At 35.4% G+C, this 19,108-nt stretch overlaps 1 protein-coding gene across 1 annotated transcript; it reads right to left on the reverse strand.

Moving 5' to 3' along the window:
• Window positions 1-7,394: 7,394 nt before the first annotated feature.
• Window positions 7,395-18,943, reverse strand: LOC113505751. Its single transcript, XM_026888557.1, has 13 exons — window positions 18,652-18,943; window positions 18,107-18,355; window positions 17,537-17,682; window positions 17,077-17,197; window positions 16,159-16,371; window positions 15,847-16,083; window positions 15,510-15,695; window positions 14,875-15,393; window positions 14,408-14,503; window positions 14,135-14,269; window positions 13,340-13,594; window positions 12,858-12,909; window positions 7,395-10,903 (listed from the first exon to the last, which is right to left on the reverse strand). Exons 2-13 carry the CDS (start codon window positions 18,293-18,295, stop codon window positions 7,848-7,850), a joined length of 5,205 nt encoding a protein of 1,734 aa, XP_026744358.1. The 5' UTR covers window positions 18,296-18,355; window positions 18,652-18,943; the 3' UTR covers window positions 7,395-7,847.
• Window positions 18,944-19,108: the final 165 nt, after the last annotated feature.

A 19,108-nucleotide genomic window follows, 5' to 3' on the forward strand; every position in this document is an offset into this window, starting at 1 on the left:
CCATACACTCATTTCTCTACATTATTACGTTCATCGACCAAAGTCAGCCAAAAATATCGTTTACCGAAAAAACATCGTAGACTAGCTACGTAGGCAGGAGTACTGAGCAATCAAATATGTTAAAGACAAAAGGTAGGACCAATAAGGGCTGAGAAACAAAAGTGTTTGTTCAGCTCTAAAAGATTGGTGAGATCAGTCATAACCAGGGTATGATCGTGTAACCTTTACCGAGCGCTGACAAAACAAAAAAGTTCTTATCCGAAAGAGTTTTGTTAAGGTATGATTATTTCACTAATCTTAGAAACCAGAAGTGAGGACAGGTTTTTAAAAAGAAAGCACGGTTACGTCACAAACAATTTAACCAAATCATTACAAAGATAACTTAAAGTTAATACATCAAACTCTAATTACTGCAAAGGAATATGAATGGCAATTATCGAAATAACAATATGGCTGCTATGCTGAATAAATACAACGAAGGTCACGGAGATGTTCCAGCGAGGCCAGCTCACAGCGGAGAGAGCGTTGCTAAGGGAGCTCCGTCTTTTATAGCGGACTGCTTGTCAAATCCCAGGTTCGAAAGAGGTTTCACTAAGGATCTTGAAAGAGGATTCACTTTGAAAAGGAGGTTTCGTTAACACTAATGTATATAGGCTTTGCTTTTTGTAAGCTGAAATGACTTCAGAGTTAGTATTTCCAATAGTTCTTAAAAACGCAGTATTATGTATGTTATTTATCGTATCAAATGTTTTCTTTTGATGTGCAATAAAGTGGATTTGTATTGTATTGTATTATGGATGAGTGGGGTATACTGAATCTGTTTATAGTTGACACGAAGGTAAATATCTACGTAACGATAGGTAAAAATAAGTGTTAATAACAAAATAAAAAACGGAATTAAATATTTTTTAATCATATTTGACGTCAATAATGATATGTTAGCAAAAAGTAAACAAAGCCAATAAACGCGAGTAAACAAGACAAATAGATGTTATCCAAAAGTGAACAGCACCAATAGAAAAATAAGAACACGTTGAAAGTTCAATTTTCCAATACATTAGAAGCGCGTGCCTTTGCAAGTAGGTGATTGATTCACGGTCCGTGCCACCAATCCAAGTGATTGATATCTGCCGGGTGTTTAGCGTACAATGATGTGCGCTATCAACTACTTCTTTGTTCTTGATGAATAGAGCGAGTAATGGAAACAGATTCGCGGCGTTGTGGGATCGATTGTTTTTTTTTTGTAATGACACTCCATTGTGTATTTAGGTACAAGCCAAGAACTGGGGAGTGAGGCATGTGACAGTACTTCAGTGATGTTAATCATCAATCAATACCAAAAAGCAATGTTTTAACTAACATGAAATCAATAAATACTATGACTATAGAAACCATAGCAATCAGTGTAATAGGAAATAACATTGTAATGGAATAACAAAAACTTATTCAATGATAGGTAGGTAATCAAGGCAGATTTAAGCTTTAAACACTTTTATACTGAAATATACATACATAAAAATACATTACTTATTTCTAACACAAAACGGATCATCAGCAATAACACGTCAACAAAATCACAAAATCACTGTAATTTAGCATACCTAAACACCTGCATACTTGAAAAAGTGCAGTCGCTTTCGCTCCTTAGAAATTCGCAGCAACTAACCAAATTAATATATTTCGTCGCGCTACGCACTCACTATCTCACAAGCGGCCCGCCCTTAACATACCATTCGCACTACGTCACATCGCATAACGTCGTCCCCTTTCGCACAAAGAACACAATAACTGATTTGAATACACTCCGATTGAATACAAATCAATTCATAATGGACCCGACGAGGGTAGACAAACAAAAATTCTATGGAAATACAAATTTTTTTTCCTACGATTATTGTTTTTTTCTTCGCAGTGCGGTTTTTTAAGTTGTTGTTTTAAGGCCTTTGTAGAATATTAAAGTATATTTTACCAAAAACCAATAATAAGGTTTCTAGATTTAGACCATGTTGCATTTCATTATGGTTTAATCGCTCACTTTAGACATCTAAAACAGAGGTAGATTTTTTATAACTTCAGTCTTCATAGTTATGAAATTAACTTACACATTCCAGGATCAAATTAGTGTTTATGAAGGATTCCAATTCCCAATTACTTAAAAACTTAATCACGGCTTCAGTTTAAGTTCTCTTTTAAAGAATTTATTCCTGAATCAACACGAGTATTGATGTTTTATTAAAGCCTGCAGGTTAACACGTTTAACTATGAGCAACTATTTTACGTTAGGTAGAACTCTTTAGAAATTATATTTAAACGGACTGAATTTAAATAATGAATATTCTCTGTGGGTTGTCCAGTTTTGAGATAACACCCACATTTGCCGTTAACTTCAGCAACAGACATTCGAACTGGCCGCTTAGAATAGATAAGCCATTTTAAAATTTAAGAAGAAATTCGAATATTCTAAATCCGAAAGAAGGAAACATGGCTGTCGTAATTTGGAGAATTCTTCACATTCACACACAACTGGCTAATGACAAGTCAATTCCTCAATGTCACATTGCATTATTTCCATGCACGCGAGGAAATGGGAAAAATAAAATGTAACCAGCTGTTTATTTCCCGCGTTTAATGGTGAGGGTATGTTGCGTGTCGGAAACATGCCATAAGTACGCCCCTAGAGGAATCCACTATCATCGTTATAGATACGTATGGAAACGTGCTCACGTACTTTCGCGATAGGAAAGATTATTTTTTATCATGTGCGAATATAGGATCGAAGTTTTTAACGAGATTTTTTTGTACTTTTGCTTTTAGAGTAAAAATTTTCAACCAGTCCACAAACAAATTGTATGAGAAAATATTTTAGGTGAAAAAAAATATGTTTTATGAACTATCTACCTATTGGACGCATTTTTCATCACGATTGAACATAAAAGAGAGCACATACAAGACTTAAGTCCCGTTAGGAGTTAATTACAGTAAAACCACTTATCTTCACACTCATTACCTCATTGTGAGCAGAAGGGTCTGTTTAATGCTGTCGCTGCACTTATAGCCTTTCTGTCATACATATATGTATATTTGTCAAATTAGGAATATCAAAAGCAAGTGGAAAACACTCAAAATTATAATTTAATATTTGCTGAAACAAATACACACAAAAATAAAAATCAATTCACATATTTATTAGCCGTTCGAAATAACGTTACAAATTACTGTTGCCTACGGAGACGTCTATATCAAAGTTCAAAGTAGTATCGATTGTGCAACAAATAGTCGGCCATATTTATTTATTCCACGCTCACGTCCCGAAGACGAGCCAAATCTTATTCTCCTGAAGAGTTTTTTACATCCAAGTACTGGTTTTACTGTCGGGCACATCGTATCCGCCCGACCTTTCTTTTTATTCCGTTCCGGTCTTGTCCCATTTCGCTTTATGTGGTTCCTATGCGGAACTACAAAATTCTGAGTATCTCCCCACTCACCCTGGTCGAGTGTTAAAAGTTTTACAGCCCATTTTAACAGCACGGATGGATGGATTGACAAATTGTCCGCGCTAGTCTTTTGTCAAGCGAGAAATTGTGAACAGAATGAATTGTAGGCGTGGGTGATCTTTAATCGTTATGGCTGGTTTTATTCCGCTTTGGTTTGTTCCTTCAGTTCAATGGGTTAGTTATGAGTTAGTTATTTGAAAATAAGGTTAAGTAGGTGTGAATATCATAACGAAGGAGACATTGTATGTTGTTTGGTATATTTTTATATAAATAAAGTTTCTCGAGTACATAAAAATTACTTCAGTCGCAACTCATGCCATAAAGTTAGACAATTTAGCTTTAATCAAATGAAAAGCTTAAAACATTTTTACGATTTCTTATTTAACTTTTCAAGAGTAAAACTAAAGCCACAATTTTCTTCCTACGTCCTTCCTTTAGTATCTATCTTTAAAATGTTCTAACGTAAAACGAGTATAAAACTGTGTCATTTATCATGGAACAGAGATTAAACGTTCTCCTCGAAATGCTTCGGATACGCTGAACTTTAACACCAAATAAAAGCAACAAAATATCTCCAATGCACTGGGCGAAAATAGAGACTTGTTTACAAACAAGGCCAAGAATCCGCTGAAAATCTTGATAAAGTATTTGTTCTCTCAGCCAGAATAAAACCTCTTTTAGGACTCGGAGCTTCAATGAAAACGTAAGAAAATATTCCTAGCCTAGTTATTATTTTCCTCACATATGTGACAACAATATTACCTCGCAATCCCACGGCATTATTGAATGTTTATGGCAGAAAAATCTTCAATGTGTCACAAAACGCGAGGCATGACATTTTACGAACTTTTTATAACATCTGAATCCGCTTGATTACATACTTTCAGAGTTTCGCTTGGAAATACGCATGTCGTTAAATCAGATTCCTCGACGATCTACATTACAAAATTATTCCATACGTACCTTATTGCCAAAGATGATTTCGACACGTGCCTGCTGTACGAAGAACGAGAGAATTTCAATAATTAAAAAATACATGGTATTTTTAAAATATGGTACCAGTTAGGTTTTTTAATAACTAAAGCCAGATAATCTAACATATCATCTAGAACTTTAAATCATGATTCCAAAAAGAGATATCATAAATTTCAGAATGAAATATTGTTAGGCTCGGATATGATTGCTAAAACACCAGATATTTTTAACGTTATTTGGAATATCTAAACTAGATCAGACTAGCAGTCATAAATCAATCTGCGAGGGTACAAAAACCCTGGCGTGTACATGCGGTTGCGAAAAATTGCGGTCAAAAAGGCCCCACATTCGCGTGTTTGTCAGTAGCCGAAGGGTTTTTGCCCCTGTTGCTATTATTTGAATCATCTGTCTGGGTAGTTTTTATGTATCGACACTGTTTCAAAAAAAGTTGTGGGTGGAAGGGGAGCGAACAAAAGGTTTAGTTTTCCGTGAATTTCGCTATTGTTTTACGCCTTAGCTTTCAGCCTTCATTAGCATAAGTTTGAAAAAAATAACAAAACTAATACGCGACGGTAAATTATCAAAAAAGTGTTTGATTCTTGATCTTAGATCTACGGATAATACACATTTCTAAAATCTTCGAAATTACGTAAATTGCCAATAAACCGCGAGAAACATCCCAATACAGAAAAAATTACCAACGACTATAACACGTTCCGTTTTATAATTACTGACACCTGTACACTTAAAACAGGTGTACAATCAATGTGTTACAATAATTTAAAAAACAAGGAATCCTCATACAAAACCGGCTTCCTTTCATTAAACACTAAGGTGAACCAAGCAAATTACACATAATTCCCAATTAGAGAACGTTTAGAAAAAATGATTCTCTATATTATTGCTCTTAACAAGAATAGTTCCCATGCTTTACAAACTTTTTGCCATCATTTATACACGACTTATGTTCCCGGCGTTCGATTAGATTTGAACAGCTTATTTCAAAAGGTTGTATGCATTGATTGTATTTAATGCCGTAACTACGTAATTTGCCTTATTTTTTTTTTGTTAGCAAGGTATTTGCTTATATGGCTATGGCACTTGCCTAACGAATTAATGCTTCGTATAGAATGATGGTCTTTAATACTAAATACTGTTTTTTAAACATGTCATTTAACAAAACTACTGGCATCATCCGTAGTGCAATTGACTGTTAATTTAACCTGTCATAAAAAAATACATACTTGCGATGTAATTACTTACACATCTATTTTGAATGTTAGTACCCTTATAGGCGTAGCCGGTTCGGTACCGATTACCACAAAGCATTGAACACAAAACGTGTATTACAAAGTGGGAACAGTTCACAATACCAGATTATTTTTGGCGTCTCTCCCGCTAAACTTGGCTGATAAAGAAACAATTTGTATTCAATAAGCCTCGCAAACCCACGGGAGTAAGTGCTGAGCCGAAATATCGCTTCGTTGCGAATTTTACGAACATCCATTGTCGTGGAGATAGTGCGCTAGAAGACCCTTACAGCCAGATCCTAGACAATTTTCCGAGTATGCCGAGCATGCAACATTTTATCTAATAATATTTGAAACTTGTTGAGCGTTGAAATGAGACGATTAAAAGTTTTAGACGCTAGTACTTTTCTGTGTCTCGTAATCTCTATTGTGAAATTATTTTAATTTAATTATTTAGTACACTTTGTAGTTCTAGCATTGCTTACTCTATTTTTACAAAGTTGATTTCATAAATATTGAATTTTATGTCAACGACGAGTTCTTCACATTTTACAATAGTACTTCTTCAAAGGTAAACACTAGAAGACTAGAAGATCAGCAAGTTGTTTGTCTATGTTCGCCATTTCTAGCAGACACCTAAACCCAGAAAACGCGTTAGGTACAGCGCGCGTCTGCTATCGCCAGCTTTGTTGACTGGCAAATGGAATACGACGTAGGTTATGAAAAGGGACTCTCGCGTGCGTAAAATGTAATTTGAAACGTGTTACAAGCACGCAGACGATGATACTTAACGTTTACGCACAAATATTCTGCGGAATAGGCAGTTAAATTAACTGTTGTAATTGTTTGTCTAATATTTTCATTATTATTTTTAACCCCTCAAAAAATTTAGTTTTTCTTGGACCAAAACTATCTAATAACATAACTAGAGAAGTGGATATTATTACCAACCACATGTACTTAAATTTAAGCATTTAGTAACAAACTCGAGACGTATTTGACTAAAAATAAAAAATATTTAAAGTGAAATACACTTTAAAAATTATCTACAATTTGACAACCTAATAAAATTGTTAACTTAGCGTGGATAGAGTATAATACGCCTTCCCTTTGTGTGTCACTGTCCCACGAATTAAAGCTTCAATAAAAACAATCGTTATAGTTAAAAAAAGATTATAAATAAATCTATTAATTCATATTATGCTTTGTTCAGACAAACCATTCTGCCGAGCATAAAGTAGACGGTACGTCTCGAACCCCAACCTTAGGTTATTTTTCGCAGGAAAATGAGTCACAAAACAGCCAAGTAAACTAGCGAAATAAAAATGAATAATGTCTTTTGAACTAATGCGTCGCATTAAGTATTCGACCCGCAATCGGGTACACACGTGCAAGATGAAACTGCAGACTGCAGGCAAACTTAAACCATTTACCGGGCGCACGTATAAAGGGAAAACATCGCGAGGCGCCTGTTCGGAAAATATTGCGAAGGAAGTCATTAGGAAGGCAGTGTGGGAAATATTAAAGAAAATAGAGGCAATGCAGTGAGGAAATGAAAATGGAGACGTCCTTTGAGTGGAACGACGTCTAGTTTATCAACTCCAGCAATGTTTAGATTGAAAATCTTGGCCAATATTTATCAAGAGCTGTAAGAGAGCATAATACCGATACCGATTTCCATGAAATAAAAACATTATTATATTTTTAACCGTTTTAATCATACATAAATTACTTTAAAAAATCATTGTGTTTCCTGTATTCACGAATAGTCAACATTAATTTTTCGTGTTCAAACAAAACACGATCAAACATAATATTTGTAGATACACAAGCATCTGATAAATTGCTATTGTAATGGAACTTTGATCATCAATCGTGAGTTTTAGTACGACATTTCAAAATATGACTATAACAACCTCCTCAACAAAACGTATGCGATCATACATCATGTGAAGTTGGGAAATAAAATAGGACCACAACATGCTGCGTATATCAATATTTCCCTTTTAACTGAGATGTATGTGATATCAAAGGAATGTTTCAATTTTATATTGAACAGTTTGTAAATTTGCTATTTTTGTACGAGCTTAATGATCATAGACCTGCAGAAAAGAAACAATATAACCAACTATCGATAGTTAACATCTTTTAAAAACGGTGGCAGTTGGGGCGGTAGATAATTTAAAGAATTCCAAGAACCGTGGCTGCTTTTGGGTGAGTCATTATTAGCTATAAATTCAAATTTTGTTTTATTCAGCTCTTCCTGCTTTTGGTTACACAATCCAGTTATTTCCAACAGTTCGTTTGACACACCGTTATACCTATCCTTATGATACGGACAAATAGTGTCAAATACATAAAAGCATTGCTCCTCATATGCTCCAAACTTTTTTGATTTTACGGGAGCACAGTCGCATCCAGGTTTTATAACAATGTGAGGAGACTTTTCTTTTGGTACGCCCCCATTCGCAATAGCACAATAATTGTCAGCACCACTGTTAACATCCTCGGCTGCCTTATTCCAGAAAGCAGAACACATTTTTTTCGCTGAGTCGTTATGTAACCATTCCACTGCATGAGGTTGCATCTCGGCACAAACGCATTTGGATGTATCACATAAGCATTTATCCTGTCCATCATGGCATGTTGTTGTGACTGATTTGTTAACAGAATTGGGATTGACTAGATCTGTGACCATGGAACTCGCTACAACCACGCCAGATTTTTCATTTGTTCCAGCAGCTTTAGTTATTCCTTTCAATGTTGCTTCATCAACCATGACAAATATATTTCCTGATGCTGTTATCCTTAATGAGCCGTAACGTCTTTTTGACTCATCCCTACTATTTAAAAGTATAATTATTTCGCCTGACTCTGTACGCTTTATTGGTATAAGTCCTTGAGAGTTAGAATTTAAATAACTCTGTAAATTGTTTATAAAAGATTTTTTTGATTCCTTGTTTAAAATTATTGCATATTGACCAGAAGCAGTCTTTTTAAGAACAGCCGAAGGTTCGGAAAGCAGGCACTTTTTATCTTTAAGTTGCATTCTTACTTTATTATACAGTTGAGTATCACTACTTGATTTTTTATCAAGGTATTTAGATTTTCTTAGACGTTCTCTGTGAAATTCTCTACTCGATGCCGGTAATTTACTTACTAATTTTCCAAAAGCCTGTGATGAAGTCGTTGAACTTCTTTTTGAAACAGATTTTACCATAGTCTCGAATTCAGGCCCACGAACGAGTACTTTTATATTGCCTGATGAAGATTTAACTAGCAAAGCATTTTTCTTTGTAAGATTATTTATATCATTAGTGTCCAAATGTATCACATAACTTCCTGAAGGAGATCTAGTTAAATCAATAATACATTCACGTTTTTCCCCTACATATTCTTTAACAGTTTCTTTATAACGTTTTTCAAATTCTTTGTCTAACAATATGATATAATTCTCAGATGGTGTTGTTTTCAACACAGCTGGAAGTTCAACGGGATAATTTCTGACGCCGGTAACTTTAATTTTAAAAAAATCTTCATATCCAGATCGATTACGTGATTCCATTTGTTGTGATTTAGATTTCGGAATTATAAATAATCCTCCAGATGGTGTTTTTCGAAGAACTGCATTGAGCGTTCGGTCGTACTGGCCAATGCCTACGAAATAGGCATCCGATACCGTCTTCGTTAGAAGTACTGTATATTCATTTTTATCAACAGTAATATTTTCCATAACGGCCGTATCTTTACCGTAAATAGCTAATGTACCTGATGGAGTATGTTTAATAGCTGCGTCTAACTTACGTACATTTCCATTTCTAGTTCGAACTTTCAAATTGACGTTTACGTTGCCCTGTTTATACAGTTCGTTTAGTTCAGGTGTATAATCAGTATCAGCTAATGACAAATAACTCTTTGAAGTTGCTGAAATGTAACTAGAAGTTGGGGAATTTAGTATGCATTGACATTCTGGTTTGATTGCATCTAAATGATTTTCGATGATCTGTACAGTTTTCTCTATTGGTTGTTGTGGTTCCTTTTTACTTGTATCGGTTTTAGTGCAACAAAGAGGTGGAACGTCTCTCGGACAAGCACAGTCATATTCTCCCAACTGCTTATTCTTAGATGGTTTCACCTTACCTGGTTCTGATTTTACTTTTATTGGTTTTTCTCGAATATTCTTTATTTTAGAGGTGTCTGTTTGTGTGCGAGGTTGTTTTTTAACGAAAACTTTTGGCGTCCAATTGAACGATATGGTTGGACTTGGAGGACAATCACATTCTCCATAAACAAATTCTTTTAGTGAGGATGTTTCTGTGATTATTATAGGTAAAGGAGGATTTTTATCTTCTCTTATTTGCGTCATTTTTTTGGGTTTTTCACCATCGGGAACTGACAATTTTTTAAGGGATGAGCCTGCTGGTGATATTTTATTGCTACTTGTTGGTGAATATTTCTCACTGGGCGAAACGCCTGATTTCCAACTCAAAGTCGATACTGAAATTTCTTTGCTATCTTTTGAGGGAGTATCTTCTTTATCAGCCGTAATTTTTGCTTTTTTTTCTTGTTTACGACTTGGACTGCCATTTTCCTTGGGACCTTCAGGCAACTTCAGACTTTTAGGCAATTTGGAGTCGTGCGTTTCATTTGATCCATCTTTTTTTAGTTTTTTAATAATATCTTTGTGTATATCGATCAATTTTGTACCTGACGGTGTCCGCCTAACGGTTACTCGTTGAGACGTAGGTACGGATTTATTTTCTGTATCAAAACCTACTAGCATATGTCCCGAGTCAGTAGTCTTCACAGACACGTATAAGTATGGTTTTGTTTTACTTTGTTCTTCTATGAGTTCAACAATGTGTTCTTCTAATTCCATTGCTAAAGTACCCGAATCAGTTTCTGTTAGTTCCGTTAATTGGTCACTTATCTCACCATTCTGATTTTGAATTTCTATTTTGAATTGCTCCTTAGTTTTAACTGGACTTTGTTGTTTATTTTTATCTTTAAATTCAGACAAAGCATCTTTTGGAACATTCGGTCCAGATCCAACTTTTGCTCCGTTATTCAGTTGGCCTTTCAGGGGTAAATCTAATCGGTTTTTATCGATTGATTCTTCCCAAACCATAGGACCAGTACTTTTATCGTATTTATCCTTGACTCCTGCTTTCAGATGTTTTGTATCTGTAAGTTAATTAAAATGTTATGTTGAAATGTTATTTGAATTAATATTATTTTCAACTGTGCTTCATCCTTAAATTAACGTGGGAGTACAAAACAAATGAAAGCAGGCCTAATATACGGTTTGCCATATATACAAAAAAACAACTTAGTAAATATATACATAATTATAGATCTTAAAAACAGTAACTAATTAAAACTAAAATTTGATTTTAAGTTCACTTATTCTTTTTATCCCAACTCTTCATTTTGTTATGTTTAGGATACCAGCGATTCATGTCGACAAATTTTACTTTATTATCTTTCTGCAAGTCTACTTTTCCGATGCGAGATATAGCTAGTAAACATTTTCTCAATTCGTTTAATTCAAAAGAAGAAGAATTAGTTTGTTTGTCCACTGACTTCTGATAGTTGAAATATTTTTTTGTCTTTTTTAATTGAAAATTATAGTCGTATTTTTTTTGACATTTTGCAACAAAGCTATTGCATTCAGTTTGTCTTAACGTAGTTTCTCCCAAATTATGCAAACATTTTCTAATATTCTTTAACTTTTTTACATTCAAATCCGGATCTTTTATTATTACGCTGTCAATTGATGTATCTACAGAAATGTTGTATGCTTGTCGAATATCGTCCAACAATTTGATCTTCATTTCTTCGGCTGCTGTGTTACGTCCTTTCTCATAGGAGTAAATACTTTTACATATTTTACCATTCATTTGTAAATCATAGCAAAATGCTTCGTGTTTCATTTCGATAAAATTATTATTATTATAAAATGTCGATTGCACTTCTCGCATGTTTCCATCGAGTAATCTAAAATCTTTTGAAGCTTCTAATGTTTCACAATTTACTTCAACTTCATCTACAGTCTCGCTACTCAGACGTTCTAATTTAGTTAACGAAGTGATTTCTTTAAAAAGCGATGACACAGTGACCCATTCTATATCTGAAGAAGATAGATTAGTGGCAAATGGTTCATCGGGTACAACAATATCTTTAACAAGTTCTTCAACAGTTTCACAAACTTTTCTTTCAACGAAACTTGCGTCACATGATGTTAACCCTTGCCCACATTTCGAAGACGATTTACTTCTCAATCTAATATTGGTACTCTCAGAAGTACATACCTGGCTTGTGCATAAAGATAATACAATTTTATCGTCACATATTTTATGGGGAAATTTAGGGCATAATATTACTTTTATATCATTGTCAGATTTGTTACTCAAAACATTGTTCCGAGATGTTTGCAATCCGACAGGTGACAACATTTTATTTTCGTTTACACACAGATCGTTGCCGCTCACACTGTTTCTACAAATATTGATATGTCCCTTTTTACGTAGTTTCTCGACATACGGTTCTCTACCTTCTTTTGGTACGTAATTTGACGAACAGGCACAAAAACGAGATATTTTATTTTCCGATATGTTCGATGCAAATAAATATTTTATTGGCAGATTAGAGCAATCGCATCCTGCATCTAATCTTCTTGTAGAATTGGATTCATCCAAATCTTGTTGACTGGTGACCTAAGGCGAAATTACGTATATTAAGGTATTTTATTTTATTAACATCAACATGGTGGTTAATTATTATTTAACTATCGGGAAATAAAACCACCATGTATTTTCGGTAATTTTATTACAAAAAAGTATACAGTAACTCCAAAACACAAACATTCAAAACGTTAAAGAAATGATTTAAAAACGATGATAATTTTCGTTGCTATTGATGTAGTTCGGATCGGATTCTATGATTGTACAACTTACTTTTTCTATAGGCGAGACCTCAGTGTATCTTCCCATGACTTCCTCGATAATTCGTTGTCGAGGTCGACTCCTACGATCTAAAATATTTAAAGGCAGGCTATGACGTAGGATTTCGATGTAGCAGTATGTAATTAATTGTACTCCCACGAAAATTTACACTTAAATATTAGTGTTTCACTTACCTCGACACGAACATGGTTTCGTCATCTTATCTCCGCAGGAGCATGTTGATGTCTGGAAGAAAACGATATTTTATGATTCAATTATAGCATTCCTTTTTTGTCATATTTGACATAATTTAAGTCATAATCAGTGAGAACTTTAGTTATTCGACAAATAGATAAAAAAATTCAAACCCCTAACACACTTGAATTTGAAATTCTTTCAGCGTATAGAATTGTACTGGAAAAGTTTGTATTACGAAAAACAATACAAGGTGAAGGAAAACTTCGACCAATGACCGATACCCATCACACACCGGCTAAATGAAGCAACCGACTAATTAACCTATTGAGGAAAAAGCATTAAAAGTTGGAGATTTACTACGACGTTGACGGACAGACACATAAAGACAGAGATAAAATAAATGTTAACCTATTGGTTTGGCAATTTTTTATCCAAATATCTTATCTATATCTAAATAGTTATTCAAGGGAGTACTGACCAGCTTCTCGATATCGATGGTGTTGGGTATGACGGGCGGCGTGGGCCGCGCGCGCGGCAGCTGCGCGAGCGGCTCGGGCCCGAGCACGCACTGCGCGGCGCGCATGTTGCCGGACAGCGCGCAGGCGCCGCCCGCGCACGCGCCCGCGCGCCGCGCCGCCGCCTCCGTGCCCACCGCGTCCGGCTGCGAGCTCTGCATGCTGCACTCCGGCCCGCAGCTAGCGTTCTTCTTGTAAGGACATGCTTTAGCTTGGCCCTTTGAATTCAAAAGTTTTTATTTCAAGTCTTCTTCTTGTATTGTTGATTGCATGGGTAGTCGAGCGGTTGACGTCTCTAAGAAAAGCCCAGTGCGCTACGTCTCGCGGGTTCGATCCCCAGCATAGGACAAACACTTGTGCCATTGGAACGTTTATGGGGCCCGGAAAACAAGAATTAAATTCCTTAGTACTCGTAAGTAAATCTGGTGTCATAGGTCAAACGACCCATAACCCTCTGACGTGACTGACAGTTGAACATTTTACAATTTTTCAACCCTTGAGAATTTTTCAACTATGCGGGTTTTTTGATTTTGGTTTTACTTCGAGCGAGCTTTGACTTGGCAATCCCAGGTTTATACTTTTAGGCTATCACTGCTAATATTATCAACAAACGACATTCAAGCACTTTCAAATCGTTACATTTCATAATGAGTTGAATTCAACGATTCCAAAATGATATACTTTGAGGGATTTGGTTAAGTAACCACTTTAGTAGAAAGTAAGGAAAACATATCTCTGAACTTTCAACTATAACTTACCTTATCATCTTTATCCTGAGTCGGACAAGGAGTAGGGTCGTTTGGCGGTGGTGGGGCTTTCTTAGTGCAGATACACTCCTTTGGACCCTTGGGGCAGTTGCATTCGCTATGGCCGCCCCAGCGATGACATGCCTCCTATACAAACCGGAATTGAAAAAAAATTAAAGAATTGCACTGGATACATTCTCCAAAACAATCTAATCTCTTTTTTGGTTAAGTTTACGCCAAAAAATCTAAGTAAGCTTTTTCAATCAAATCAAAAAACAATATTACCTTCTTAGGGATAGTACCCTTATCCTCCTTGAGTGGAATATTGGCATTAACGTCTTTGAGACAAAGCATCAGCTGCTTATAAGTCTCTGGATCCATCTAAAACGGTTTATAGTAAACTATGATATCAAAGTTATAATGGTATCACACTACTTCACATGAATAAATTCAAGAATTTCTTTCTTCATTGCGTTATGCACGAAAGGGTGCATTAATTTCCATTTCAAATTTAAGTTAAAGCCAGGTCAAGATTCTAAGTAAGAGGAAAATCGTGCTTACTTCTGAGAAACAAGCATAACTTAAGGGTGTGCATAACTTTACTCTCATCTAGGTAAGTGTTTGGGTAGTTTGACATTGCAACCAACGATTTTGACGATTTAGTTCTTCTTCTTAATTATTTTACCGGGGCTAAATATCATGAAAAGCAGCAGAGAATTTGTAACAATCTACATATTACATTGTTCACTTACCTCACATCTGGTCTTCACAGCCCCTCCAACTATAGTCAGATTCAAGTTCTTCTTTACCGTAGTCAATATAAATTCTTGCAACATCTTTCTAGTTTCCTCATTGAGTTTTCCATTTCTGCTCCTTCTCAAGCAGCTTAATACAGCATCGGCTACGGCTTTACCAGGACTTGTTTTGGATTGTCTTTCCAAAACAGTATACATATTATCAAATACGTTGTCCAAGAACTTTTGCTTGACCCCCATACAAACGCAGTCCATGTTGTGATCGGGGCTGCAATGGTCACCTTCGTACAGACAGTCCCTCTCTGCGAGACACCTTGGACAGTCAGTACAGTACTTTCTGACGTCGAATGTGTCTGTACATTCGTGACATTTAGTGCATTTGTGCTTGTAATCAGCTATTTCGTCATCAAGTTTTTTTAGTTGTTCAGCTAGACATCCTTCTCTGGATTTGCATTTGTCTTTGCAAGTATCGCATGTGTTTCTAAGTAGAGAGGCTTCTTGCAGTAATGCCTCTTTCTGAAAGATTGTTTCTGAATTATCTATTGGGTCAAATACATTTCTCTAGGAAGAGTTTAAGAAAAATAATTTGATCTCAGCAGAAACCAGATTTACTTTACGTTTACCAGACTTACCTCTGCCAAAAGATCTTCATTCTCGAGTTTCTTCTGTAATAAAACTCTGCAAATCTTTTGTAAATCTTCTCTTGCCTCTTTGACGTATTTTGTTCCCTCCTGAACTTTGTCGTTTTTTATTTTATTCTGTTCTTCAACAATCTTCTGGTTTCTCGTCATTTCTTTGGCAATACCTGCCATTTTTGCCTTAAACAGATTTTAAACTTTAGCCTCAAAATATTTTTCGATGGATGTTTGCGAGGCGTTCGTTTTTATTTTTAATCAAAGTATCAAAATATGTACTAACTACATCTATCTTATAACTACATTTACACTTTCAATATAATGTGCAACTTACATCTGAAGCGTCTCTTTTCTTTTGTAACAAATTCTTGGCTTCTTCTAATTCTCCTGCATGACTCTGTAATCTAGACTTAATATCTTCTATCTCGATATCTATAACTTTCACGTCGTTATTTTTCTGCTGTATCTTCTCTATAATTTCTTCTTTTGTCTTATTCAAACCTGACATTTGGAATTCTAAGTCTTTCGTGGTTTTTCGCCATTTATTCGAACTTGTTTCGACTTCTTTTAGCTGTTATAGATTATCCAATATTAGAAATTCACGTATGGTTTGTAACTCTACATATTTAAGTTTTAATCTTTTTACCTCTTTGAGTAACACCTTTTGTCTCTCCAGAGAATTTGCTACTTTTTTCTTATACGTCTCCTCCATACACGACCACATGCAGTCAGCTTGCTTCAGAAGCTTCACACCCTCCTTCTCTCTGTGTTCCAAGTTCTGTATCTGATCGGTGAGTTCCTTCTGGGCTGCCATCAGCTCAGCCACTCTTATGTTGCATTTTTTGTCGAATGATACGGCCTACGGAAACGGAAAAATAATTTTGCGTACGAGATAATTCACAATAGTACCTAAAGAATACATAATATAATAAGCAATTTATATTCAACTGAGAGCTCTTTAGAACCAGATATACTAGTTACAATTATCTATTATTACGAATAATAAAGGCATCAAGAGATAGGCAGGCAAAAATAGTTTTACAAGTAGGTGTAAGACCCGGCCTTTGTAGGTAAAATAACCTAACTAAAACTAAAAGTAACTTAGCTTCACGCTTCAGTCATGAAAGTCTACTAAGATAAATGATGCTAGTAAAGTACGGACTAGCCGAACTGTCGCAACTTAGCGCAGTTTCTAATAGAGCCCGAAATAGGGACTAACATCCTGACACGTTTTACCGACACCAAAAATCCTCAATGGAATTTTGTCTCCCGATCTGAGGAATTGATAAATACCAAGGCAAACCTGGTCAACATGGTCAACCTATTTTGTATGGGTACGAAAAATGGAGTAGCCGAATCTCAATCCTACAAAATTAGTAAATTATAAATTTTCATAAAAATATGCCCATTTGGGAAGAGTATGGTAACTATGAATGGTAACAACGCACGAGAATATTTTATACTATAAGATGAACAAGTATCAAAGACTTTGGAAAATGTAATATTTTCACGATGGATTCTACTGTGACGTTGGTGGCTTAAAAAGAAACTGTTTTACACTGACCTCATTAAGATTACATAGAACTTTGCTAAGAGGCATCTTTTCACTGGCGACACTGGGAGTTTGGGAGCTGGGTTTGTTGGCACCACAAATTCTCTTACCAGTTCTAAGATCGCAACATACACTAGAAAAATAATAATAAATAAGTATAGATACCGTATTATATTTGTCTGGTGGCAGGTCTCATTTTCACCGATATTGAAATTATCAAGACTCTGATCCCTATGGCATTAGGAAAAAGCGAATAAGTCTGTGAAACCATTTTACATGAAAATTTCAAACATGCTTATATCTATTTCATAATATGTATAGGTAATTATTGTACAAGCCCAATATTCCACAACGCATAACCATAATATGCCAAAACCTAATCTCTATTACTCCTGATATAATTCAGTGGAAAACGTCGAGGCATGTTACGATTATAGTTTACCTACTCTTAAAAAGAAAATAAAAAAATTACTGTTTAATTCTGTTATTGGCCTCGCAACTCTTGTAGTCACCGCCTTTATCATCCTTGTTTGACAAGTAGCAGCAGTCGACTCGGTTCGGTGCGAATACTAGGGAACTGTGCTTAGTTTCGACACCCATGCACTGCTGGACCCCTTGCTAGAATAATACTTTAAGATGAGAAGAAATATATTCAATTATTTGCCACCAACTACCCAAAACTGACTTGGTCTTCTTTTTTGGTCGGGTCTCAAATCGGTCGAACTCAACTCAACCAAAAAACCAACGAACTACACCAAAATCGAGCAACGATCCAGCGTCATTATTACACATAATAATAAACATATTATCAGAGTCTTTAGGTCTTCGAGCGAAGTCAACTCGTACGACTGCACGAATCATTGCTAGTGACGTGTGGACGAGAGTCCACCAGATTAACAACTCGATCTCATTTCGATTGAAAGAGAACTTAATTCCGTCAACACGGCAAACTTACTGCTTTTGCCATTGATTGGTATGTAAAAGCCCAAGAAATTACTAAATGATGACCTATTTTACTGCATTATTACTTCTCAGTACCGACCTTCAGGTTACATTCTGGATCGTCTTTGAGAATATTCCAGAAGTCACACATAAGCTTGATGCCCATGTTGTCGGCTCCGCAAGCTGGGTTACCCGTCGGGCATCCCTGATTCATGGCTGTGCTCAACTCCTTGATCAGCTCGTCCAGCGCTTTATAGCGACGATTCAAACATTCTGGTATCTCACGCATATCGTGGATTTAAGATTTATCAAATTAAAAGCAGCACCAATTACAGGCGAACCCCAGCATCTTCAAAAATTATGATTTAAAGTCACTTGGCATAATTATATACCGTAAGATTTACTTAAGAATTGGCTCAAATCAACTACGGACCAACCCGTAGCATAAAAATAATTGTTTTATTCCAAAATTAGGTAGGTAGCTTCTTATTGAAATGAGTAGATAGGTGAAATATGAAGAACAGTACTATTGTTTAACATCGTAGTACCTACGTTCTATTAATCTAGGAAATATTGAGGTTAGATAGAAAGGTAAAGAGTACCCTCGACCTTATTGATATACCTTGACTGAAAATGATTACTCACCCGTTTGAGATGTTAAAGTTATTATCTAGGGATTTCTAAATATCGTCCAAGTGATATTATTTCTTTATCATGGTCCCTGAAAAAAGCAGGCTATTTTCATATTTTTAATTAAATGTAGTGCTAGAATTTTGACATAATAATTATATTGAGAGTTTTAGGAAACGTAAAGAAATTCAGAAAAAGAAAATATATATTAAGAAATGACGTGTCTGGCGTACCAGTATTTTATCGTATTTATTTATTTTTTAAATCCCGCCATTATTTTAGAACGAAAGACTCTGAAGCCAAGTAAAAAATAGCAATATTTATAGCTTTTCTATAATCTAGGTCTATCTAATTTCTACGTTTTGGATCTTAAGTGAACGTGTGTAAAATACATCGAGTTTTGAAATATTACAATAATTACCAACTTATGGATTTACCATTGTTTTGAACGTTACTAAACGAAACGGTATGG

Source organism: Trichoplusia ni, chromosome 27 (genome assembly GCF_003590095.1).
Source record: "Trichoplusia ni isolate ovarian cell line Hi5 chromosome 27, tn1, whole genome shotgun sequence".
Taxonomy (NCBI): domain Eukaryota; kingdom Metazoa; phylum Arthropoda; class Insecta; order Lepidoptera; family Noctuidae; genus Trichoplusia; species Trichoplusia ni.